Genomic DNA, 26,348 nt, shown 5'->3' on the forward strand with positions numbered 1-26,348 from the left:
GCTCCGGCTTCCCCTTTGAGCACGTGCACTCTGCCCCGCACCTGGAAAAGCGAGGTGGATCTCAGCCAAGCAAAAGGAAAACCCACTTTCTTGAAACCCATGCTGGCAGCCCCTCAACCAGGATCCACCCAGGAATTTTTCCTCCCGGGCGGTGTGGCTTCAAGGTGGGGCTTTTAGTTGCCCAGATGGGGACAGCAGAACAACCCAAGGTGGTCATTAAAGCAAGTTTGGGAGCAGCCCATCCAGGCACCCGAGCTGGCTAGGCACAGCACACAGTGAGGTGCTTTGACGTAGCACCGTTTGCCACGGTGGGCAGGCCTCCTGATCACTCCACAGGAACCGCTCAAGGAGCCAGGGCAGTGGAGCATAGACACCCCCCATCCCCCCACACTGACCAGCCGGTGCACGGAAAGGCTTTGGTGCACCCCCCAACTCACCGCTCCACCCGGGTTCCCTGGCGAACTCTTCATGGGAGGGTCCTTCTCCTTCCTGCTCCTGGCTGAGAAGACCTCTGAAAAGTGTGTCTCCAGTTGCCCACTGTGTCCTTGGGCATGTCCTTTTTTAAGGAACCCAACACTCCCATCCTTCTTGTGCCTGGACCGCTCCATACATGCCCCCCAACATCTCTCCAATCCGCAACCAGGGAGTATTGTCGAGTATGCAGGTGGGCCCGGGCCCAGTTGGCCAATGGGGCAGCCTGTGGTTGTAGGTGGCGGGGCTACATGCGTGGGGCTACACCGGGACCATACAGAGTAGAGTATGTGGCCATGCCCCCAGAGGACAGCCAATGCTCCACACACACCACCCCCAGACACCAACCCGGGCCACAGCACCTACCCACATCACGCGCCTCCAAGGAAAAGCGATCCTCCTCTTTCTGCAATCCCTCTGGCATCTCCAACATTTCCCCTTCCAGGGGGTCTGTCTCCGGGGTCTCCGTGTGCGCTGCGCCACGAGCAATCTGCAGACTTCCAACCACACGCTTGGGGTGAATCATGGCATCCTCCTGGAGAATGCTGTAGAGCTCTGCATAATATGGACAGGTGGCTGCGTTGTTCCCTGAATGTGAGTTATGGTTAGCCATCCTCCTGTACTCCTGGGGCATTGACTTTGTCTTCCCCCTGCACTCAATGGCGCTACGGGTGTGGCCCCGCTTAGTCATCTGCCTGGAGATCTCCTTGAAGAAGTCCAGGTTCCTGTGGTGGCTACAAAGCTGCTCCTGGATCTTCTGCTCCCCCCAAATGTCCAGCAAGTCCACTATCTCTGTGCACCTCCATGACACCCCCCTTCCCTTGCTAGTGGAAGCCATCCTCTGTTGACACAGATGGTTGAAGGAAGGGTGGCCTGATGCAGTAGATCTTTCTGAGAACTGTACTGGTTGGGATTTCCAGCGGCAGCAGTGGGATCTCTCTGCCATTGAGGGTCACCCAGTGGCCAGCACAGTAAGAGCCTAAGAAAGGAACACACGGAAGTAAATGTCAGGGCGGGGGCTGGCCCACCTAGCCGTCACAGTCCATGGTGGGCATCACAGGGTAGCCGCATGTCATGGCCCTGATTTGGAGCACCTTCCATGCAGGGGGCGCCCCACCACGTAACTGGCTGGATGCTCTCATGCCCGCGAAAGTGAGACAGAGCACGTCGCTGAAGCAGGGGAAAAAGGAAAGAGGAGCGGGTGGGCTTTGCAGCCTTTTCTGGGGGAAGAGAAGCAAGGGAAACCGCCCTGACTTACGCTCCAGGGCAAATGCCATCCCACAGGACTGTGTGCCCATACATGTCACGTGTCCCAGGAAGGCTGATCAGCCACCCAGCGCACAATCCCCGTAATGCCAGTCCTGCAATCTCAGCCCGCGTTGTTTCACAACAATTGGCATGCCTCGACTGTTTCGGGGGGGGAACACAGCCCTCGTGTGGAGGGGAATAACGCCATCAAAACCCTGGGGAAGGCGTTGAGAGCAGCGCAGAAGTCTCCCAAAGAAAAATTTACCCACGCTGCCACAGAGGGAGCAGCTCAAGGCGCCGCAATACACGTCCGGCGGGGGGGGGGGCAGCGAGGAAGAGAGTGGTGTCCAGATGGGGGGGGCCTGGTGGGTGCTGACCGATGGCACCACGGGTGGAAGAGCAGAGTGGGGGGGGAATACACAGGGAGTGTATACACATGCAACGCGTGGATGAAAGGTGGGGGGTAGTTTTTAGGTGCCCACCGCATGATCCAGTGAGAAGGGGAGGCTGCACCGATACCGCCAAGCACCAAACTTTGATTCTTCAAAGATTCGAAGATGGTCCCCTTTAAAAAAAAAAAAAAGCCTAGGCAGGGGCACGGGGGGGGGGGGACATGTTGGCTCATGGACGCCGGACGCTCAGGAATGGACGGGAGTGATACTGGGAGAATACCTGTGGGAGTGGCGGACACGAGAGGTGGGGAGTGTTCTTTAAGCTCTTACTGTAAGATCTGGGGAGACAGGCAGGCTGCAGCGATATCCACAAGCCCCAAACTACGAATCTTCAAAGAAGTTATCCTGGTTTAAGAAAAAAAGGCAAGGCGGGGGCACGGGGGGGCTACCTGTTTGCTCACAGACACCGACTGCTCAAGGAGAGATGTGATCAATGGCCGAAACACAACTTGGAGGAGTGGATGCACCTTGATTGGCCAGCAGGGAAATACAAACACCACCGTATATGGCCGTGCATGGGCGGGGACAATGACTATATACGGTGGCGAAGGTGGAAAATCAGAGCACATTAGGGGGAAATCCCAGGATAACAGGGTGTTGAAAGCGGGGGAAGACCCCAGAAACTCCGAGGCGGGTACTGCATAGTGTGAAAGGCGGGCGGTGAGACCGAATTGGAAGCGAGAAGAGGCGGTAAGTGTAGATCCAGCCCCAGAGGCAAGAAGGAGAGAGGCAGCAGCGAGGTCAGCAGCTTTTGGTAGTGGACTCCCTCACCAGACATCTGCTGGCAGCCTCCCTTCCTGTTTCTACAGCTGTCTTTGATAGTGCATTAGCAGGGCCTTGCAGCAGTCTGTCCTGTAGGCTTTGTCCATCCCGCCTGTGCTGATTGCCTACACTTGTGGGAAATGCAGCATCACCACCCAGTCCTAGCAGTCTCTGCTTAAAGGGATATTCCCTCGGTTGCTCATAGCAAACAGCCCTATAGCTTGGCAGCTTCTAGGAGCTCCTGTGCCCAAGCTTTTTCCTCGGGAGTAAAGGCATGAAGGGAAGCTGTGACAGGTCACACCTGACTCCTCGAAGTACAATTCATCTTCCGGTAGGTTCCCAATACAATAAGCCACCAGGTTTGAACATCAAGAAAAGCCACTCTGAAAACAAGCCACCTTTAACAACCCAACAACAAGCCATGGGTTCTATGGGTAGCTTGTGTGCAGTTAATAAACCACGCTGAGGAAACCATGCTGGGTTCGGATGTTACAACAGACCACCCTGAAACAAACAAGGGTGACAACAACCCACCATGAGTTGTCGTGTCATGTGAACCAGGCTCCTCTACTGTGTTTGTTGGTTCTGCTGCCTGGAGTGTAGTTGTCTTTGATGTATTAACATTTAATATATTTGAACAGGCACACACAGTAAAGGCTTCTAACATAATTTAACTTCCCACTACTTTGAGCACTGAGTTGCTGGCACAGGCAAGGGCTCCCCCCGCCCCAGCATCACATATGGTAAATATGTCTAAGGGTGCTTCTAGATGGAGACCTCCTAGCACTAGGAATCAGAAGGCATTGTGTAGCTCTTCCATCTTTTTCTCCTTAACAGATCTTCTGCATTAAGGGAAAAGATGGAAGAAGTGGTAAGAAAACAAGGGAGGATCATGAGTAGAAGATGTCATCATCCAGAAACAGCCCCCCCCCCCACACACACACACACACTTCTGTGAAAAAGGCAGAGTGATGTTGTCATAAAGCTTCCTAAATATGAGTCACACACACATCCTTCATTCTCTCCTGTTGATGTCAAAAGGACTTTAAAGTGCTTAAAATTTGTGAGAGTGCAGCTTAGAGGTTAACAGAACAAGTCTATACATTTTTTCTCAGAAGTAACTCCCATGGTCTTCAGTGGCTGAGGATGATGGATATTGTAGTCTGACACATCTGGAGGGCACCAGGTTGGGGGAGGCTGGCCTAGGCCTTCTTGGGCCATTTTAGTTCCCATTGCTTGTGCTTCCAGAGCAAGGGCTCCTTCCACTATCACTCAGAAGGCACTGTGCAGTTATTCCATCTCTACCTGCTTAATAGATTTTCTGTGAGGAAAAAGATGGAAGAAGCAGTGGGGAAACACAGGAGGGTTAGCCCTCCCCCAATGAAAAAAACAGTCCACAGAATCTTCATGACTCGGAAAAAGCCAGTCAGCTGCGGAATCTGCCAGTTGAACTCATAGAAATCGGAACTCATTTGTATCCATTGCAGATTTTTCCAACATCACTAGTTACTGCAGTAGACATTGTCGTTTGGACCCGTTGTAAAATTCAGTGAATGAGGCAGGGTGATGGTGTGATAAACTTCTCATCTGGAAGCATCCACAGACATATCACCTGAATGTTACCAACTATTGACAATTTTTGTCAGGTTTTAATAGGCATTGCCTCAGGGCAACCCATACCTGTAGCTGTACCCACAGAAACCTTATCGTCAAGAATCAGAGAGATACCAGAGGTCATCCAGTCAAACCCCAAATCTCATTGCAATACTTTGTTTTCTCCAGCTTACTCCTTATCAAATCAATGGGTAATTGTTATGATTGCAAACATAATGCACCTTTTCAAAATTGTGTAACCATTTTCTTGCCTTCATATATAGGGCGGTATATGAATGAAATAACTTCAAAATTGCACAGTTTATCAATATGGTTTATTTACCGAATGAAAAAACATGACTATGCAAAACAAAATCATTTTAGAAGTCTAACAGACATTCACGTAAAGTATGAGAGACTACAAAACAAGTACATTGTCATAAGTAAGGGTGAACGTATGGCTATTACATTTGCACATAATAGAAATAAAAATATTTTCTAACAAAAAACCTGATTCAGTTACCAATACTAATAAAAGTGCTTAGTTTTCAAATATTGCTCTAGCTTTTAAAAACTGAACCATATTTGTGGAGCTCTTTTTTCTCTTAAAGTGTTACTGTATCTCTTCAGTGTAATTATAAAGCTGCTTGTCAGAGAAACTCCTCCCATCTGTAGTATTTAATTAATTAAAGGCACAATCCTATGCATATGTAGACAGAAAAAGCACTTCAACTCCCAGCATTCCCCAGCCAGCCAAATATTCAGTCAGCAGCTGTAACTGTGCCTTTACCAGTGTCTTGATATGCACATATTAGCACTGACAAGACAACGCCTGTCTCCTCGCTTTGAAAAGCTTTACCAGCTGTAGAGAGTGCTGCTGTGAAAAGAACAAGAGCAGCCTAGGCCAGTTTTCCACATCAGCTGGCAACTTTAGCTATTCTTCTTAATATTTAACATACACTCAAGCGTATTCCCTTACAGCAGACTCTGTCCCTCTGCTATATCCCAAGCTGGTCAGCTTTGAATTATGTGAAGAGGGTTGCCCTTCAAGAACTAAAGCAAAAAGTTCCATATTTCTAGCAGATCCAACTATGTGCTTGCTTGGATTGGTGCCCTGTTTTAATTCATTTTTGCCACAGCTGTGCTCAACTTCAAAAAAAATTCTTAAACTCTGAGTTGCTTGATATTGGGAAAGGACTGAAGCTGCTATGGCAAGAATCAATGGGAGGAAGACAAATAAACCCTAAACCATGCCCAGATCTGGCACACACATGCAAGGTTGTGCACTGCAGTCTTTATTTCTGACAATTATTTCGACTGTAAGGTGGCATGGGGAAAAGAAGTCTTTGAACAGCTGAGTAAACAATTTAAGTGCAAGCAATCACCTTTTCTCCAGGGATACAATTACAGTAAACCTGCCATTAACCAAGGCTGCAACCAGACAGATGCTTTCCCTGGTGACCGTACCACTAAATAGGGAAAAGGTATTTCTACGGGGGTGTCTCCATGAGTGATTTACTCCAAGCTGGCTACATTTGAAGGTCATTCGGGATATATGATGTCGTGGCCATCCAGCAGCCACCCAGGAGCTTATCACAGAAAAACTGGATTTCCTGAGACTGCTTAAAGTCTGATTCCTTTCCTTAAGTCAGGTTCACCCTGGTATAGTTGCTATGTGCCCCAACCCCTGCATTTACCCCGGGTATGCTAGCCTGCCCAGGGGTGTGACTTTCATTGTGACCCCAGTCAAGGGGTGTTTCCTGTGTGTTCTGAACACCTGGCATTCGCAAACCCTTCATTTAGAAAACAGCTTTGGGCTTACCTGGGAGAAAGCCCCATGGACACAGCACAACTTACTTCTCTGAAAACATGCACTGTAGGTTATGCTTTGATTCTAACAGTGCTTCAGTGGGCAAATACTCATGAATGGCCATTATAGAAAAGGGAAGATCTTAAGAATTCAGATACCCTTTGTTTGGTCTAAAAAAAATTAAAGTATATCACACATCTTTGGGTCCTTCCAGATGAGGTGTTTACTGTGCAACTGCCCTGCCTCATTCACAGAATTTTACAGGTTCAGACTACAATGTCTTCAATTTGTAGCCTCCCTATGTTTTCCCACTATTTGTTTTTCCATATTTTTTACTTACCAGAAAAAAGATCTGTTAAGAAAAAAAGATAGCTGCACAATGTGCAGCTATCTTTTTGATTGTTACCTTTAGAAGCCCTCTGTCTGGAAGTACCCTCAAAGCCTAAATGTTTCTGCTGTTTTCATATAAGAAACCTTTTTATAGAATAGATCAGCCATGTTTACACATGATGACTGCAACTATCACGTGACAAGTCTGATCATTTAAAGCTTCCATTATGCATCAACTACCATAGACATTTGACAGCTTTTTTTGTTTTTGAAAGTGCTTATTGTTGACACTTAATACTGATATTTTCCCATTTGTTTTGTCAAAATTAACTCTTCATCGTTTCCAGTGATGTATGAATTCCAGTTGTCATATTTGGATATTAAGTGTCACTTTTGTAGTATAGCAAGGAACAGTCTCTGTTGAGAGAAAATATAAATAATACTATGTTAGTTGTCAAACCATTGAATTATCATAGCTCACTTTTTGAAGGTAGTTAGGCAGGTACTGAAACAATCCTAATATACTCATTGGAATAAATTATATAAACTAATAAACTCTTGAGCCCAAATCCTGCAAACATTTTTTTCATTAATAATTCCACTAAAACCTATGTGCCATTTTTATATGAAGGTCTTTAACATAACCTTTATGTTGAAAATTCCATTATATTAACATTATTCCTAAAAATGATTGACACTGTTGTACATAGGAATCAATGTTTACTGTACAAATATGAGACTGTAGTACAGGAGTGGGCAACTTGTGACCCTCCAGATGTTTTGGCCTAAAACTCCCATGATTCCTTCCCATTGCCTAGGCTAGCTAGGGTTGATGGGAGTTACATCTGGAGGGCAACAAGTTGCCCATCCCTGCTGGAGTGGATGTTATACTATCAGGAACAACTGACTGACACCCAGCTGGGCAGGAGGAAGGCAAATGCATAAGGGTGGAGATACAGCTATATATTGGCTGAGAGCAATGAGGATATGGCCTACAATACTATATAACTAGAATAATTTTGATTTTTTTTTTTTTTGTACTAATAGAGATACCTGGCCTATTTTATATGTATACTATTGTATAGGTTTTATTGTGAGGACTGTGGGCTTGATCAATAAACTGCTTGATTGATGGTGGAGATGTCGGCAGTGTTAGAGACCTGAACTGGTAGCAAAAACATGACATTCAGTGTAGTCAAATATAAAATGAGAATATGGAGAATAAACTGATCCAGAAGTACAAGATGAGAAACTAGTCACTATGCAGCAAAATATTCAAGAAGGATTTAGGGCAGGATAGTGAGCGACTCACCTGTGGGCCAGTGATTTCATAGCATCATAGAATAGTAGGGTTGGAAGGGGCCTACAAGGCCATCGAGTCCAACCCCCTGCTCAATGCAGGAATCTATGTCAATGCATCCCTGACAGATGGATGTCCAGCCTCATCGTGAATGCCTCCAGTGTGGGAGAGCCCACCACCTCCCTAGGTAATTGGTTCCATTGTCGTATTGCTCTAACAGTCAGGAAGTTTCTCCTGATGTTCATCTGGAATCTGGCTTCCTGTAACTTGAGCCCATTATTACGTGTCCCGCACTCTGGGATGATTGAGAAGAGATCCTGGCCTTCCTCTCTGTGACAACCTTTCAAGTACTTGACGGGCACTATCCTATCTCTCCTCAGTCTTCTCTTCTCAAGGCTAAACATGCCCAGTTCTTTCCATATCTCCTCACAGGGCTTTGTTTCCAGTCCCCTGATCATCTTTGTTGCCCTCCTCTGAACCCTCTCCAGTTTGTCTGCATCCTTCTTAAAGTGCAGTGCCCAGAACTGGATACAGTACTTCAGATGAAGCCTAACCAGTGCTGAGTAGAGGGGAACTAATACTTCCTGGGATTTGGAAGCTATGCTTCTATTAATGCAGCCCAAAATAGCATTTGCCTTTTTTGCAGCCACATCACATTGTTGGCTCATATTCAGCTTGTGATCAACAACAATTCCAAGATCCTTCTGACTTGTAGTGTTGTTGAGCCAAGTATCGCCCATCTTGTAACTGTGCATTTGGTTTCTTTTTCCTAGGTGCAGAACTTGGCATTTATCCCTATTAAATGTCATTCTGTTGTTTTCTGCCCTGCGCTCCAGCCTATCAAGATCACTTTGAATTTTGTTTCTGTCTTCCTAGGTATTAGCTATCCCGCCCAATTTTGTATCATCTGCGAATTTGATAAGCATTCCCTGCACCTCCTTCTCCTCCAAGTCATTAATAAAAATGTTGAAGAGCACTGGGCCCTGCAGTACCCCGCTTGTTACCTCTCCCCAGTTTCAGAAGATCCCATTGATCAGCACTCTTTGAGTCCTATTCTGTAGCCAACTGTGGATCCACCTGGTAGTTGTTTCATCTAGCCCACTTCTACCTAGTTTGCTAATCAGGATATCATGGGGCACTTTGTGAAAAGCTTTGCTGAAGTCTGGCTTGCGGCTCTTCTCCTTCACCCATTCTTAGCTCTCTCACCCTTAGCCCTTTTCTATGGCTTCCCCACTGACTCTCACCTTTAGCCCTTTTCTGCAGCCCTGTTCCCTCTACGGCTTCCCCACTGACTCAGCCACTGCCTACCTGGTGGCTACTGGTAAGGCGCAGACAAAGTGTGCTGAGTGTGAGCATTTGCGTGTGAGCATTTGCGATGCTCATACTGGCCAGAAATCCAGGTCAACTGACTTCCAGTCGTCAGACGAACCTCCTCCCCCTGCCAAAGAGCACAGCAGGACCCCTGTCTGCCTGTGTCTTCACTGTGGTGCAGCTCTTTTTGCTCTCTGCCCCTGTCTGTGGCATAGCTGTGGAGACCAAGACAAGCATTGTGACATATTGGTAGCAGGAACCTACTCTCTGCTTCAACCTCATTCCTCCCCTTCATGTGTGTGTGTGTGTGCAAATTTAGAAATAAATACTATTATTTAACTGGAAATACAAGACATCTCTCTATAGTAGAGATGCCTGCCTAGGTGATCTGTGTGCCTGCTCAGTCTGCAGTGCAGGTGCTAACTGTTCATGGGCAACTTCAAGGCCCCTGCTGCTTTCTCTCCTTATGGTGCATGGACTATAATCCAAATTATAATCCAGACTTGGAGTGGACAGCCCATCAGCTTCAAATACAGGACAGTTCTCTGCCAGATCTCCAAAACAGAGGGGTGCCTTCTATAAAGTAGGAGACCTGGCCATCTAAGAATATAAGAAGAGCCATGCTGGATCAGACCAAGGGTCAATCTAGTCCAGCATTCTGCTCATACAGTGGCTAGCCAGCTGCCCATGGGGAACCCACAAGCAAGACGTGAGTGCAACAGCACCCTCCCACCCAGGGAGTCCAGCCCTCTGCTCAATGCAGCAAAACGCAGAGCTAGAGCAACCTAACAGATGGTTGTCCAGTCTCAGCTCCAAGGCCTCCAGTGTGGGAGAGCCCACCACCTCTCTATATCATCTTAAATTTTATTTCCAACACTTCAGAAATAAAAGAGACATTCTACACAGCACTGGCCAGGCCTCAACTTAATCCTTCAGTTCTGGGCACAGTTTCAGAAGTATAGTAATAAAACTAGAAAACAATTGTAAAGTTTCTAGAAGACATCCCATATGAGGAAATTGTATGTTTAATCGTGGGGAGAAGATGTATTATACATATTTTAAATGTAATTGGGAAGAAAAGGGGAAACAACTGATCACACTATTCAAACAGAGCAGAACATGAAACAATGAGCTTAAATTACTGGAAGCTAAATTTAGGTTACGCTTTAGGAAGGATGTCCCACCCATATGAGCAGTTTGATCATGAAAACTTCAGACGCAGGATTGACTGCCCTGGATAGTGGCTTGCCTGACTCAGCAGGGCCCTTCCAACTTGTTGTTGTTGTTGTTCAGTCGTGTCTGACTCTTCGTGACCCCATGGACCATAGCACACCAGGACTTCCTGTCCTGCGCTCTCTCCCGGAGCATGCTCAAGTCCATATTCATTGCATCAGTGATGCTATCTTGCCATCTCATCCTCTGCCATCCCCTTCTCCTTTTGCCTTCAGTCTTTCCCAGCATCAGGGTCTTTTCCAGAAAGTTTTCTCTTCGCATTAGGTGGCCAAAATATTTCAGCTTCAGTTTCAGTATCTGTCATTCCAATGAGCACTCAGGGTTGATTTCCTTTAGGATGGACTGATTTGACCTCCTTGCAGTCCAGGGGACTCGTAAGAGTCTTCTCCAGCACCACAGTTCGAAAGCATCAATTCTTCGGCGCTCAGCCTTCCTTATAGTCCAGCTCTCACAGCCATACGTTACTACTGGGAAAACCATAGCTTTGATTAGACGGACCTTTGTCGGCAAGGTGATGTCTCTGCTTCTGACTATACTGTCTAGGTTTGCCATAGCTTTCCTCCCAAGGAGCAAGCGTCTTTTAATTTCATGGCTACAGTCACCGTCCGTGGTGATCTTGGAGCCCAAGAAAATAAAATCTGTCACTGCTTCCAGTTCTTCCCCTTCCATATGCCAGGAAGTGATGGGACCAGATGCCATGATCTTCGTTTTTTTAATGTTGAGTTTCAAACCAGCTTTTGCACTCTCCACTTTCACCCTCAACAAGAGGCTCTTGAGATCCTCTTCGCTTTCTGCCATTAGGGTGGTATCGTCTGCATATCGGAGGTTGTTGATAATTCTCCCGGCAATCTTAATTCCGACCTCTGATTCATCCAACCCGGCGTTTCTCATGATGTACTCTACATATAAGTTAAATAAGCAGGGTGACAATATGCAGCCTTGTCATACTCCTTTCCCAATTTTGAACCAATCGGTTGTTCCATGTCTGGTTCTTACTGTTGCTTCTTGACCCACGTACAGGTTTCTCAGGAGACAGGTAAGGTGGTCTGGTACCCCCATCTCTTTCAGAATTTGCCAGAGTTTGTTGTGATCCACACAATCAAAGGCTTTAGCGTAGTCAATGAAGCAGAAATAGATGTTTTTCTGGAATTCTCTTGCTTTCTCCATGATCCAGATCGAATGTTGGCGATTTGATCTCTAGTTCCTCTGCCTCTTCGAAACCCAGCTTGTACTTCCGGTAGTTCTCGGTTCGCATACTGCTGAAGCCTAGCTTGTAGGATTTTGAGCATCACTTTGCTGGCATGTGAAATGAGTGTAATTGTACGGTAGTTTGAACACTCTTTGGCTTTGCCCTTCTTTGGAATTGGAATGTAAACTGACCTTTTCCAGTCTTGTGGCCACTGTTGAGTGTTCCAAATTTGTAGGCATATTGAGTGCAGCACTTTAACAGCATCGTCTTTTAGGATCTTAAATAGCTCAGCTGGAATACTGTCATCTCCGCTAGCTTTGTTGTTACTAATGCTTCCTAAGGCCCACTTGACTTCACTCTCTAGGATGTCCGGCTCAAGTTCAGTGACCGCACTATCATGGCTATCAGGGACATTCAGATCTTTCCTGTATAGTTCTTCTGTGTATTCTTGCCACCTCTTCTTAATCTCATCTGCTTCTGTTAGGTCCCTGCCTTCTTTGTCCTTTATCATGCCCGTCTTTGCACAAAACGTTCCCTTGAGATCTCCGATTTTCTTGAAGAGATCTCTAGTCTTTCCCATTCTGCTGTTTTCCTCGATTTCTTTGCATTGTTCATTTAAGAAGGCCTTCTTGTCTCTCCTTGCTTTTCTCTGGAACTCTGCATTCAGTTGGATATATCTTCCCCTTTCTCCCTTGCTTTTCGCTTCCCTTCTTTCCTCAGCTACTTGTAAAGCCTCAGCAGACAGCCACTTGGCTTTCTTGCATTTCTTTTTCTTTGGGATGGATTGAGTTGCTGCCTCCTGAACAATGTTACGGACCTCCGTCCATAGTTCCTCAGGCACTCTGTCTATCAGGTCTAATCCCTGAAATCTATTCCTCACCTCCACTGTATATTCATAAGGGATATGATTTAGGTCATACTTGAACGGTTTAGTGGTTTTCCCTATGTTCTTCAATTTAAGCCGAAATTTTGCAACAAGAAGCTCATGATCTGAGCCACAGTCAACTCCAGGTCTTGTTTTGACTGACTGTATAGAGCTTCTCCATCTTTGGCTGCAAAGGACATAATCAATCTGATTTCGATATTGACCATCTGGTGATGTCCATGTGTAGAGTCGCCTCTTGTACTGTTGGAAAAGAGTGTTTGCTATGATCAGCGTGTTCTCTTGGCAAAACTCTATTAGCTTTTGTCCTGTTTCATTTTGTACACCAAGGCCATGCCTGCCTGTTATCCCGGTGATTTCTTGACTTCCTACTTTAGCATTCCAATCCCCTATGATGAAGAGGACATCTTTTTTTGGTGTTAGTTCTAGAAGGTGTTGTAGGTCTTCGTAGAACTGATCAACCTCAGCTTCTTCAGCCTCAGTGGTTGGGGCATAGACTTGAATTACTGTGATGTTGAATGGTTTGCCTTTGATTCGTACTGAGATAATTCTATCGTTTTTAAGATTGTACCCCAGTACTGCTTTTCCCACCCTTTTGTTGACTATGAGTGCTACTCCATTTCCTCTAAGGGATTCTTGCCCACAGTAGTAGATATGATGGTCACCTGAATTAAATTCGCCCATGCTTGTCCATTTTAGTTCGCTGATTCCCAAGATGTCGATGTTCAATCTTGCCATCTCATGTTTGACCACCTCCAGCTTACCTTGATTCATTGATCTGACATTCCAGGTTCCTAAACAATATTGTTCTTTACAGCATTGGATTTTCTTTTCACCACCACACACATCCACAGCTGAGTGTCCTTTCAGCTTTGGCCCAGCCGCTTCACTCTTTCTGGCACTACTTGGAAATACCCTCTGCTCTTCCCCAGTAGTATATTGGACACCTTCCGACCTGAGGGGCTCATCTTCCGGCGTCATATCTTTTAGCCTTGTGATACGTTCCATGGGGTTTCCTTGGCAAGAATACTGGAGTGGGTTGCCATTTCCTTCTCCAGTGGACCACATTTTGTCAGAACTCTCTGCCATGACCTGTCCGTCTTGGGTGGCCCTGCACGGCATAGCTTATGGCTTCACTGAGTTACGTAAGCCCCTTCGCCACAATAATGCAGTGATCTATGAAGGGGCTTCCAACTTGATGGTGACAGAAATAATATTTTCTGTTTCCATGGTTCAGCCATGTGACTGTTGTGGTCTTCTGGATTTGCCTGATCAAGATCCAGAGGCAGCACTTCTTGCTTGAACAGGGCATGATTCAGAGAAAGCAGCTCCTTCCCTAATGATGCAGTGGCCATTCACTCCCCCTCCTCTCCCAAATGCTGCAGCAAGCAGGACCCACTTTTGCAGGAAGAGGAGGAGGGTGGACTGCTGCAGCATCAGGGAACTCACTGTTCTGAATAACATCTTGCCATCCTGGAGCATTTAAAGCAGGTCTGAGGGACCTTCCTACAAAGGACCAGAAAAGGGGGGGGCACTATCTCTCTCTTTCTCCATGCCAACCCCATCCTTCTCCCTGGCTGCTTTTATCCTGCAGTCACCCTGCCTCAAACACAGAATTTTACAGAGGATCCAGACAATGTCATACAGAGGATCCAGACAATGTCATGCCTTCCCATGATTTCTACCTACATCGTCCAGCCTTTTTCTTACCAGAAAAAATCTCTTAAGGAGTAAAAGATAGAATAGGTGCACAGTGCCTTTTGATTGGTAACACTAGGAGCAAGTGCGCGCATGCACACACGCGCACATACCCCTTTCCCTCTCTGCATAAAAGTAGGTTCCCCGTGCCAGTGTTAAAACAACTGGTGCTGTCTCTGGGTCAGAAACTGGATGACATAATTGGGAATTGGACAAATTCATGGAGGATAAAGCTCTTGATGGCTGGTAGTCCTGATGGCTGTATGCTACATCCAGTATCAGGGGCACTATGCCTATGTACACCAGTTGCTGGGGAACATGGGGGGGGGTGCTGTTGAATTCATGTCCTACTTGTGGATTTTCCACAGGTAGCTGGTTGGCCATTGTGTGAACAGAATGCAGAACAAGATGGGCCCTTGGTCTATTCTAGCTGGGCTTTTTTTTCCCTGTTCTCAAATTACTAACAATTCCCACTTGTCTATACAAGGCTTCCATTTCCACTGATAGCCTGTTACCAAGCAAGTTGAAGTTGTGGTTGTTCTCCTTCTGTTTTACTATCAGCCAACAATACACAGCTTAGGGCAGCAGGCCAGATCCTCCGATAGCCAGAAAGATCATTCTCAATCTTGGTTCAGACTCTCACAGGCCTCTGTTGTTATGTGACCTTCTTTGGACAAGGCAGAAAGTTTGTAAAATGCCCTGTCTGGTTGCTCCTGGCCTGACACTGACAATTATACAGATAACCTTCCCGATCATCGCCCCTAAAGCTTCTGCCTCAGACTGTCTTCTTGTAATCCAGCTCTCAACCACTTCCCTCAATGGCTCCCAGCTGAAGTCATTATTTACTTTCAAGTAGCATGAATGGGCTGCTTGCCCTAAAAATGGCAATAACATGTAGGTAGGTGCTTACGGCATTCTTTGGCCACAAGACAATAAAAACAGATATCCAAACTTTTGAGCCCTCACACAAGTTCCAAAGCATGTAAACAAGCACAGAGTTATCCTTGTATAAAGCAACTAAGTTCCAAGTTTGTATCGATTTATTTAAAATGCAGCTGCAGTATTATGATGTCCAGTGTGGACAAGGAAAGAGCTATTGCGACTGTTCAGAGCTCATGTGCTGTTAATTGAAATCTTGTATTTTTATTGGAATTTCTTCATGTGATTTTATTTTGCATTCTATAATTTTTATTACAATTGTATTAGATTTTATTTTTATTTTTTTAAGCTGCTCTGAATATGTGTTTGTAGAAAAGTGGGGCAGAAATAATAAAACTGATAGACTGGTTGTGCCCTTTTATTTCTTCCGGCTGAACATGGTAGCAGGAAAACAGATTAGCAGTGTCTCTTAATTGCCCTGTATTGCCAGTCTATTCCTGGGCAGGGGAGAGGGGGCTTAAGTACTTATTTCCTTTGTTTATTTTTCCTTTTTATCTATTTTGCTATATAAAAATGGGTGAATAAATACAAGAGGAAATCTGTAATTAAGACCCCTACTCATGGAAACAGACACAAAGGGTATCTCTGCATTAATGGAAAATCCAGCAGCCCTACTGGAGCTTTTTGTTCCTGTAGCGCAATTAGGATTGGCTCTGTTAAACAACGAATGTGACATGGAATTGAAAATGCCCTTTTTCAGCAGCCTTTCTATAGTTTTCGATGAAATAGCACCATCTAGGGGTGGAATTATGGTGGTGCGCCAGCTCTACACTGCAGAAATGGAGCGGGGGGCGGGGTTATATTCCAGTTTATCTCCAATCTTTTTAAAGGCAGGATAACTGGGAAAAACCACTGAAGATGTCCTGGAGCTTAACAACGTCATGTAAAGGATCTGCAAACTTCCATCAATGGCCAATCACAAGTGCACGATAAATGCTTCGTGTAGAAATGGTGTAACAGTAACTAGGAATGGATGAGCACACCCTGAAAATCAGTTGGGCCTTCTTGAGCATTCCAGGTGAACATGGAAACCCCTGGAGCAGCCTCTCCATGCTGGGTGAGTATTATGGGAGTTGCAATCTAACATACCGGGAGGGCACCAGGTTGGGGAAGCCTGCCTGAGAGAGAGAGGTTTTGATATTCAAAAGGACACACAAGATAGCTCAATATATCCTGTCCACCCCTGCCATCACTCCATCATGATCCCCAAGGGGGAAGCGCTTACCTTTGGGCCAGTAAGGGATAGCAGACAGTGGGCCTTTACCTTCTCCCACACTTCTTTCAAACTAAAGAAGATGCTTCCACCCCAGTGGGAATTGAGGAGAAGGGGCTTGGTAAAGCCAGGTAGGAAGATTGGGAACCAATGCTATCATTGAAGTTGCCACTTTTTTTCCTGACAGACACTTTCAGCCATTAATAGATCCCACCCACCCCGCCGTAATCATGGGGGTGCAGTGATGGATAAAGCTATATCTGTTTAATTTTCTGCCTCTAATGCAGCTGTTAAAAGCCTAGAAGCTAACTAGAACCATCTTAATTCTGGAAGCAAATGGCTGGCCAGAGAAACAGTGGCTTCATAGACCATTCCCTAGCACTGAATTTCAGCCTGTCTTTGGTTCTCTTCATGGCAGACGTTCACGTCACATCCCCGTGTGTGCCTCTTCATGCTTATGAGAAAGTGAGGAACATTTGCAAGGGGAAATCAGTAGGCAGGAGGAAGGTGCTTAATCCTTCCCCTGTCCATCAGTTCTGCCCTGCCAATTCCCTCCAGATTTTTTTAAACTAGTCTTCCATAGATGGGCTTCATGAGCAGGAATAAGCCAAATGGCAAGGGGAGGTGGATCTGAAGGGGAGAACTCTCCTCCTTCTCACCTATAAATGTCTCTCTCACATTTGAGTTCTCTTTGCAAATGCATTTTTGGAACGTACATTTGCCAAATGTGTAGCTCTGCCCTCCAGGAAAGGCTGAACAGATCGTGGAGGAGCAATAACAATATGCACCAATCTGTTATTTCTTTCAGTTCTATGACCACTGTTCACACCCAAGGGAATGCTACTTTAGAAAAATGTATCTGGTAGGATATTTCGTTTGGGACCAGGGTTTTCACAGGATTGCTAGCCACCTCATGAACTAGCCCACCCCAGTGATGTTCAGCTTCAGGGGCCTTGTTCAGTGTTCTGCTACCAGGAGAAGTATATCTGGTTGGGATGCAGGACAGGGCCTTTTCAGTTGTGGCACCACAACAGTGGAGCTCCCTCCCAAAAGAGGTTAGATTAGCTCCCTGGTTAGTTATTGTTAGGATGCTCAGGGTGTCTTTATTCCTCCAAGCCTTTGATGTATGTTAATTCCTACCTGACTGTGGATGTTTTATTGGCCTCTGGGTTTTATGGTTTAATTTATTCCGATTATTTGTTTTAATATTGTAAACCACCTCAGGGGGCCTTCTAAGGGCTAAAAAAGCAGTATATCAGTTATTTTATAAACAATATAAATACATACATGTGTAGAACCACAGTTGAAACCACACAGAAGAACCACAGAGCAGACTTCCAGTTGGAACCAATGTCGCTCTGGTAGCATCCCATGGGCTCTGTGTGGGAGCTTTCTCAAACAGCTTTTTAAAAGGTTGAAAAACCTTTTCATTCCCCCCTGGAATTAAAGGGGGGGCAAGGCAACATCTGGATAACATCTTGGAGAAAAGTACCCCCCTTGAGATATTGGGGGGCTGGATTCCAGGATTATCTCTCCCGTGCTTTACCAACGCAAAAAGCTGTACTGAGACTCCTATTTCATAGAAGAAAACAGGGCTGATGTGTTCCATAATAATATATGCTTTAAGAAATATCAACAACCTCTGAGGGATGATTTAAGAAATGTTAACAATATTTGAGAACATCTGAGGACTTGCAAGATCTGTTTGAGAAAACATGACTGCACTGAGGAGAAGAAAGGAGCTGGCATCAACTCCCCCCGCACCCCCTGTGTCAAAAGTTTCGAGAACAGAAGATATAGGGGAATTATTTACTCTGATAAAGACTTAATCTTCGCAATTTACAGAACAAGCCAAAAGGTTGGATTTAATCCAAAATTCCATCACCGCCTTGCAAGGAGCTGTGGATTTAATTAATGCATCATGGCAAAAAATGGAGATGAAAATTAATGAGCTAGAAGACTGAGTGGCAGGAAATGAAACTATGACATAAATTTGTTTTAAAAATGCCTCTGATAGAATTTCTCAACTGGAGGCCTTCACAAGGAGATCCAATGTACATATTATTGGGATTAACAATCTGTCTAATGGTGTAAAATTGCCTATTTTTGTGGGTAAACTTTTGCATGAGATACTCCCTATCCCATCTAATTATTTACTTGATATTGAGCAGGCATTTCATATGCCAAATGCTAAAGGGACTGACTATATGATCATAGTCCAATTTGCAGAAGTCTCCACAAATAATTATATCCTGCGTTTGTTAAGAGAGGGTGGAAGCCTTTCCTGGAAACAAGATAAAGTTATGTTATTTCCAGACTACGTCAAAGAGGTGGCAAATAAAATAAGGCAATTTATCAAAGCAAAAAATATGGCAAAATGAACTTACAATATTACTTAAAATATCCTGCTACACTTTGTATTGTGTCTGAAGGCTAGATGAAGTTTCTAAATCATGAAATGGCGGAGGCATGGCTGAACGTAAAAATGCGTGAGATTTCTGTTACAACCCCATGAACTGGAATCTTTAAACAAGTTTTGTTAACTGTTTGTGTTTAGTCTACATGATCCAGGCTAGCTCAGAAGATAAATGATTATACATATATTTGTTTATTCTCTTTCATCTTTCATTTTTTCTTGCTTTTCTTTATATTTTTTATTTCAAAATAGATATGGTATGCTGTATTTAAATTTATTGTTTGAGGGTATATTGTGTACTTATATATCTAGTATAAAATATATTACTGACTGTTGAGAGTTTATATTAAGTTTTATTATTATATAACACTATATTTTAATTATTATTAATAATAATAATATAGGCTTCCAGGAATGAATTGTAGACCTGTTTCTTTGATATAAGATTGATGATATGATATTGAAATGTAAGGTTGTTTATTAAACTGTAAGATTGTTAAGGTTATAGATATAGTTTTTAAAATAGAATGGCATCGGAGGCCAGGGGGTATTGGAGTTTAAACTTAATTCTTTAAAGGGGAGGGAGAGGGAGAGGGAGAGGGGGAAGGAAGGGGAAAGAATCTTCTTTTTTCTTCATTTCCTTTCCTCCCCTCTTTTCCTTTTTTTTTCTTTTTCCTTCTCTTTTTGTTATTGTGGTGTACATCAGAATATTGTATTGTTGGGAAATTGTAGTATTGTTGGTAATTTTGGTATTGTTTATTTCATTTATAAAGATAAAATAAATAAATAAATATATATATATATATTAAAAAAAGAAGAACCACAGAGCAGAGGACACTATGCTTAAGTCATTCCAAATCTAAAGACATAGGCCAGGAACCAAAGAGCCAATCACTTCCCTATTTTCCTTTTATGACTGTGGCTCTTTTTTCTGCATTGGAGGCTGCTTTTGAGCCTCCTCTGATTTGGGGGAAATCACTTTTTCATGTAGTTTGGGTGCTTTAATAGGAAGAGGGACCTCAGACACCCCAGAGCACTTATAGAAGTGTATAGAAGCTCCCTGAACAACTTTTTGTCTCCAGGCTGTAATATAAGACGGGTTTGTACATGTAACTATGGCCAATTATTCTGAGACTCTAGAAATGATTCAGTCATACAGTGTCCTTTCTTGGAAATAGTCCCGTGTATAAACTTTTCACACATTACATTTTAGACACAAGAGTGACATACATGAGTGTTAAGGACTTAAATGTGGAGGGTGGGCCCTGGGAGAGAAAAACAGCTATTAAACTGTAACTGTCATTGCATCCTGAAATGTTTGGCAATCGGTGAAGATGAGAATAAATTATGGTTGCCTAATAATACCTGGGACTGGTCTTGATATATGTATATAACAATATTCTACAATAAAAACAATGCAGGCTCTGCAAAATAAACGCGGGTAAATGTTAGTTACGGTTTTTAAGAGAAAAGGAACATGCTATGTAAAAAGACAAATTTATCCCTGAATTGCATGGCTCCTGACATCATCAATCAAAAGCCTGCTCTATATATGGAGCATTTCCACTTTTTTGGATCTGCACCTGTGATTTTAACAGAAGTCTGACATTTTATACCCTAACATTTTAATATGTGCCTGGGAGGACTATTGGGCAACTCAGGGGGTCGGGGAGGTGCCACTATAACTGTGGTCACGGGCAGGGTATGCCCGTTAAGTCAGGTATGGCGTTGGGGGATTAACAGGCCAGCTGAGAAGACGGGCTAGACACCTTACAGCTGTCCCCTCTTCTGGTTCTTCCCCCAACCTGATGGTTCCTGGCAGCCTTACCAGTCTGCCCTCGGGTCTGGTGGTGCTGTTGCTGAATGCCAAGTCGGCACAAAATAAAATCTCCCTCATCCATGATTTGATTGTGGATGAGGGGGCTGACCTGGTATGTATTACTGAGACCTGGGTGGGGGAACTGGGAAGGGTCACTCTCTCCCAGCTGTGCCCTCCTAGGTACTCGGTGCAGCACCAACACCGACTTGAGGGTCGGGGAGGGGGGTTGCCGTGGTCTATAAGAATTCAATCTCCCTCTCCAGGCTTTCTGCTCATTCAAGTGCAGATCTTGAGTGTTTGTACCTTGTGTTGGGTACCTGGGACAGATTAGGGATTCTGCTGGTGTACCGCCCACCCCGCTGCCCATCAGACTCCCTGCCTGAGCTGACGGAGGTGGTCTCGGACTTGGTGTTGAGGACCCCTAGGATGATGGTCCTGGGGGATCTCAACTTCCATGCCAAGGTCGCTGTATCCGGGGCAGCTCAGGACTTCATGGCCGCCATGACAACCATGGGGCTGTCCCAACATGTTATCGGCCCAACACATATAAAAGGACACACGCTTGATCTGGTTTTCTCGACTGGGCAGGAGGATGGTGATCTGAAAGTGGAGGAATTAACATCTGTCCCTTTGTCATGGACAGATCACTTCCTGCTGAGGTTTAGACTCCTGGCAGCCTTCCCCCTCCTCAAGGGTGGGGGACCTATTAAAATGGTCCGCCCCTGGAGATTAATGGATTCTGATGGATTCCAGAGGGCTCTGTGGGATTTTCCTGCTGGTATGGCTGGTGCTCCTGTCAAAGCCCAGGTCGCTCTGTGGAATGCAGAGATGACTCAGGCGGTTGACACGATCGCGCCCAAGCGCCCTCTCCCTCTGAGCAGAGCCCGGCCAGCTCCTTGGTATACACCTGAGCTGAGGGCAATGAAGCAAGAGGGGAGATGGCTAGAACGCAGGTCGAGGAAAACTCTTGCTGAGTCTGACCGAACACAGGTAAGAGCCCACTATCAAACCTACTCTGTGGCGGTGAGGGTGGAAAAGAGACAGTTCTTTTCCACCAGCATTGCATCTTCTCAGTGTCGTCCAGCGGAGATTTTCCAAATGGTTCGCGGCCTGTTACATTCTGGGCCAGAGAGAGAGACGGTGGAACCCTCAGTAGCACGCTGTGACGAGTTTGCACGGCACTTTGAAGATAAAGTCGCTCAGATTCGTCATGAATTGGACACCACCATTAATGCAGTTCCATTGGTAGAGGCGTTCAGAGAACCATCTGGTCTAGTTTTATTGGAGGAGTTTCAGTTACTGAGGCCTGAGGATGCGGACATCGTGCTTGGCCAAGTCCGATCGACCACTTGTGTGCTTGACCCTTGCCCTTCATGGCTTATTAAATCAAACAAGGAGGGGATGTCTGGCTGGGTCCAGGAGGTTGTAAATTCCTCTTTGAGAGAGCGAGTGGTGCCGGCCGTTTTAAAAGAGGTGGTAATTAGACCACTCCTGAAAAAGCCTAACCTGGACCCAGAGGATGTTAACAATTATAGGCCAGTGGCCAACATCCCCTTCCTGGGCAAGGTGCTTGAGCAGGTGGTTGTAGGACAGCTCCAGGCGCTGTTGAATGAAATGGATTATCTAGATCCATTTCAATTGGGCTTCAGGCCTGGTTTTGGAACGGAAACTGCCTTGGTTGCCCTGTGGGATGACCTCTGCTGGGAGAGGGACAGGGGGAGTGCGACCCTGTTGATTCTCCTGGACCTCTCAGTGACTTTCGATACCATCGACCATGGTATCCTTCTGGATAGGTTGTCTGGGTTGGGAGTTGGAGGCACTGCACTACAGTGGTTCCGCTCCTACTTGGATGGCCGATTCCAGAAGGTGGTGCTGGGGGATTATTGCTCTGTGCCATGACAATTGTGCCATGGGGTTCCACAGGGCTCTATTTTATCCCCCATGCTGTTTAACATCTACATGAAACCGCTGGGGGATGTTATCCGGAGGTGTGGGCTGAGGTGCCATCAATATGCGGATGACACCCAGCTCTACCTCTCTTTCTCATCAAAACCAGGTGAGGCAGTGGCTGTTCTGAATCAGTGCCTGGGCACAGTAATGGACTGGATGAGGGCCAATAAACTGAAACTCAATTCAGATAAGACGGAGGTACTGTTAGTGGGTGGTTCATCTGCTCAGCTAGGTGATATTCAACCTGTTCTGGAGGGGGTTGCACTCCCCCTAAAGGATCAGGTTCGTAGTTTGGGGGTGCTCTTGGATCAAGAATTCTCACTTGAGGCACAGGTGAACTCAGTGGCACGGAGCACTTTTTATCAGCTTAGGCTGGTATACCAACTATGCCCTTATCTGGACAGAGATAGCCTACCTACAGTTATGCATGCTCTGATAACTTCTCGTCTGGATTACTGCAATGCATTATACGTGGGGCTGCCTTTTAAAACAGTCCGGAAACTTCAGCTGGTCCAAAATAGGGCAGCAAGATTGTTAACAGGGACTGGCCTGCGAGCTCATATTACGCCAGTACTTTTCCAGCTGCACTGGCTGCCAGTCCATTTCCAGGCCCGATTCAAAGTGCTGGTGTTAACATTCAAAGCCCTTAACGGCTTGGGGCCAGGTTACCTGAAGGATCGCCTCCTCCCATATGTGCCTGCCCGGACCTTAAGATCATCGTCAGCGGCCCTTCTCCGTGAGCCCCTGCCAAAGGAAGTGAGGCGGGAGGCTACTAGGAGGAGGGCTTTTTCTGCTGTGGCACCCCAGCTCTGGAATGAGCTCCCTAGTGAGGTTCGCCTGGCACCTACATTGTATTCCTTTCGGCGCCAGGTGAAGACCTTTTTATTTTCCCAGGCATTTTAGCATTTTAGCTTTCTAAATTTTTATCTTTGCTGTTTTAAAACTGTATTTTAAACTCCTGCACTGCTGCTAGGTTTTATTGTGGTTGTATTGTTATATTGTGGTTTTAATGTTCTATATATTTTAAATTGTTTTATTGTGTGCTGTTTGGTTTTAATTTTTGTGAACCGCCCAGAGAGCTTCAGCTATTGGGCAGTATAGAAATGAAATGAAATGAAATAAAATAAAATAAAGTAAAAAGTAATCAGGTGAAGATTTCCTAGCGCTTATTTCCATGAACAACAAAGCTTCACATCCTTAATTTCTGTAAATGAAGCTGCTGTTGGAGGCACAGTAAGAAGGAAGGAACCTTCATGGGGATTAATTTAAATTAGATGGGTTTAAAAAAAAAAAAAAAGACTGCTTCAAGCAAACAAAACTAATGATGCCAATAGCTTCTACCTTGAAGGTTTATACATGATAATTTTAAAAACAAAACACTGCATGCACAGTACAAGAACATAAAAGATTGTCTGACCTGCAAAAAATAGCAGAAACATGACAAGCAGGGCAGGTGCAAAGCACTGGGGCAACCAGGGCCTTGTCAAACCAGGAATGGAGTTTAATAATCCATTATTCAGTAATTTTGTCATACAACAGGAATAGGCAGATGATCTGTGAATCATCTAATGAGGCAGAGCTTACTTTAGGTAACAAGACTACAAAGGAACAAAGTGGAAGTTATATGGGAGAGGAAAGCAGCTTTGCAGGGCAGAACATATTTAATCCCCAAACGTCTCTTTATGAGATGCTTTTTGCACATTTCAAGAACTACACCGCGATGAGAGCTACAAACTTGCTTTTCTTCTCCTAAAACAACAACATTAAGAAAGACATTGCTATTCTCAAGTCCCTCAAAGGCCCCTTCAACCTCTAAAATTCTATGGTTCTATTCTACTGGAAGTATTTACGCAGAGGCTGAGGGCCATCTGTCTGGGATGCTGTAGCTGCAAGTTTCCTGCCCTGAGTAGGGCACTGGACTAGATGACCTCCAAAGTCCCTTTCCAATTTCTGTGAATCTTCATTCTGTGCCAAAGTCCAGATTCTTTATGAAATGCCTCACATGGAGTATAACTGACTAACATTTTCCTGATGTGTCCAGAAAACCAGCTTGAAATTAGCATCGTATATATTAGAATGAAAAGGAAAGTAGCTTGCAATCTCATTTATATATGTCTGTACCTCTTTCTCTTAGGTCTGTAATGTAGGCTTTCATAAATTCTTTTTCAAACAGCTCACGATCACGGTCACTTTCTGTTATTTCTTCAATCTCTTGAAATGAGGTTGTTTCAAGAGGGCTATCCTTGAGGCTTATAAATCTGCAAGAAGATGAAATATTAGCATGAAAGGGTTATATAATGCTTCTTATCATGAGCAGACTGTAACTTGCTATATGCCCAGTGATTTATTGCCCTATAAATTCTCTCTTCTTCCTACTTGGCTATGGAGCTAAGTCAATTTATCTGTGGGCATAACTTAGCTGCACTGTTCATGGGCATGTTAGCCACAGGTATTTAATGCTAATTAGCTATAATAAAAGTTAATTCAGAAGTGGCCTTGTGGAAGCAGACATGTAAAACACTAAGAGCATATGCTTAATTACTGAATCAAAAGGTGTATTTCCCATCTACTGTGGAGCATGTAAACAGCTTACCCACTACCCAATGAGTCCAGAAATACCGCTTTGTACAACAATGCTGTTGTTCTTTTAAATAAGAAAATGTTTTAACTCATGGGAGGAGTTTCACTAAGATTAGGAAGGGGTAAATGCCAAGATTCATGTGTGAGACATAGAATAGCTCTGCTCCTCCTATCATGCTTCCATGGCTCAATACCTGTATAAGAATATAAGAAGAGCAGTGCTGGGTCAGACTAAAAGTCTTTCTAGTCCAGCATTCCATTCCCACAATCAGATGCCCAAATGGGAAGCCCACAGACAGGACATGAGTACAACAGCACACTCTTGTTTCTGTTCCCCAGCAACTGGTTTTGAGAGGCATGCTGCCTCCAATATTGGAGGTTAATACCTAGCCATCATGACTAGTAGCCATAGATAGCCTTATCCTCCATGAATATATCAATTACATTCTAGGCTCCAAGAAATAGAAAACAGGACTGCTGGTTCTAGAAGCCAAAGCCTTAAACAATTGGTCAATCTGAACTTGCTGGACTTGGCATTTAGGAAGTACGGATTACAGAATTAACTGAGCTATCTTATTTGCAAATACAGTCAGGATACTTAGTGATATCATGTTACTGACCACAAAATGGAAATACTTGCTATTACTTGCTTGATTTTTATCCTAGCTTACCTTCGTCTTGCATATGAACTACCTTTCACATTTGAGAACCCTCACGGTCCTGGAATCAAGACATGGGACTTGGTAGCTAGATTGAACTTCATAATTTTTTGCTGATACAAGTCTGATCTGCAGGATAACAACTAGTTAAACTAATTTCTCCTGCCTGAGTGTGGGTAAACTTGCTACCAAGGAGCAGCAAGGTTCGTTCCAAAGGTGCTTCCAGATGTCACCGTTATTGTGCAATCTGCCTCACATTAATAGAATCATAGAATCATAGGGTTGGAAGGGGCCTACAAGACCATCGAATCCAGAATTTTTACAGGTGTCCAGACATCATCCTTTTCAATTTGTAGTCCTCCCATGTTTTCCTACTGCTTCTTCCATCTTTTCTCTTACTAGAAAAAATCTGTTAAGCAAGAAAAGATGGAATAGCAGCACAATGTTTTGTACTCAGGGATGGGGAACCTCTGGCCTTCACGCCCAATCCAG

The 26,348-nt window shown here is 44.8% G+C and overlaps 1 protein-coding gene across 1 annotated transcript in view; it reads right to left on the bottom strand.

Annotated features, from left to right (window-relative positions):
- Window positions 1-4,851: 4,851 nt before the first annotated feature.
- The window catches only part of LRRC2 (leucine rich repeat containing 2), a 69,024-nt gene continuing 47,527 nt past the window's right edge, over window positions 4,852-26,348 (bottom strand). Inside the window, exons 7-8 of the mRNA XM_084829658.1 lie at window positions 24,739-24,875; window positions 4,852-7,083 (exon numbers count right to left, since the gene is read on the bottom strand). Coding sequence (XP_084685784.1) covers window positions 7,034-7,083; window positions 24,739-24,875 — 187 coding nt within the window. The 3' untranslated portion in view covers window positions 4,852-7,033. The remainder of the gene's footprint in view (window positions 7,084-24,738; window positions 24,876-26,348) is intronic.

Source organism: Heloderma suspectum, chromosome 2 (genome assembly GCF_057233095.1).
Source record: "Heloderma suspectum isolate Gila_16-S chromosome 2, 16-S_ref, whole genome shotgun sequence".
NCBI lineage: Eukaryota > Metazoa > Chordata > Lepidosauria > Squamata > Helodermatidae > Heloderma > Heloderma suspectum.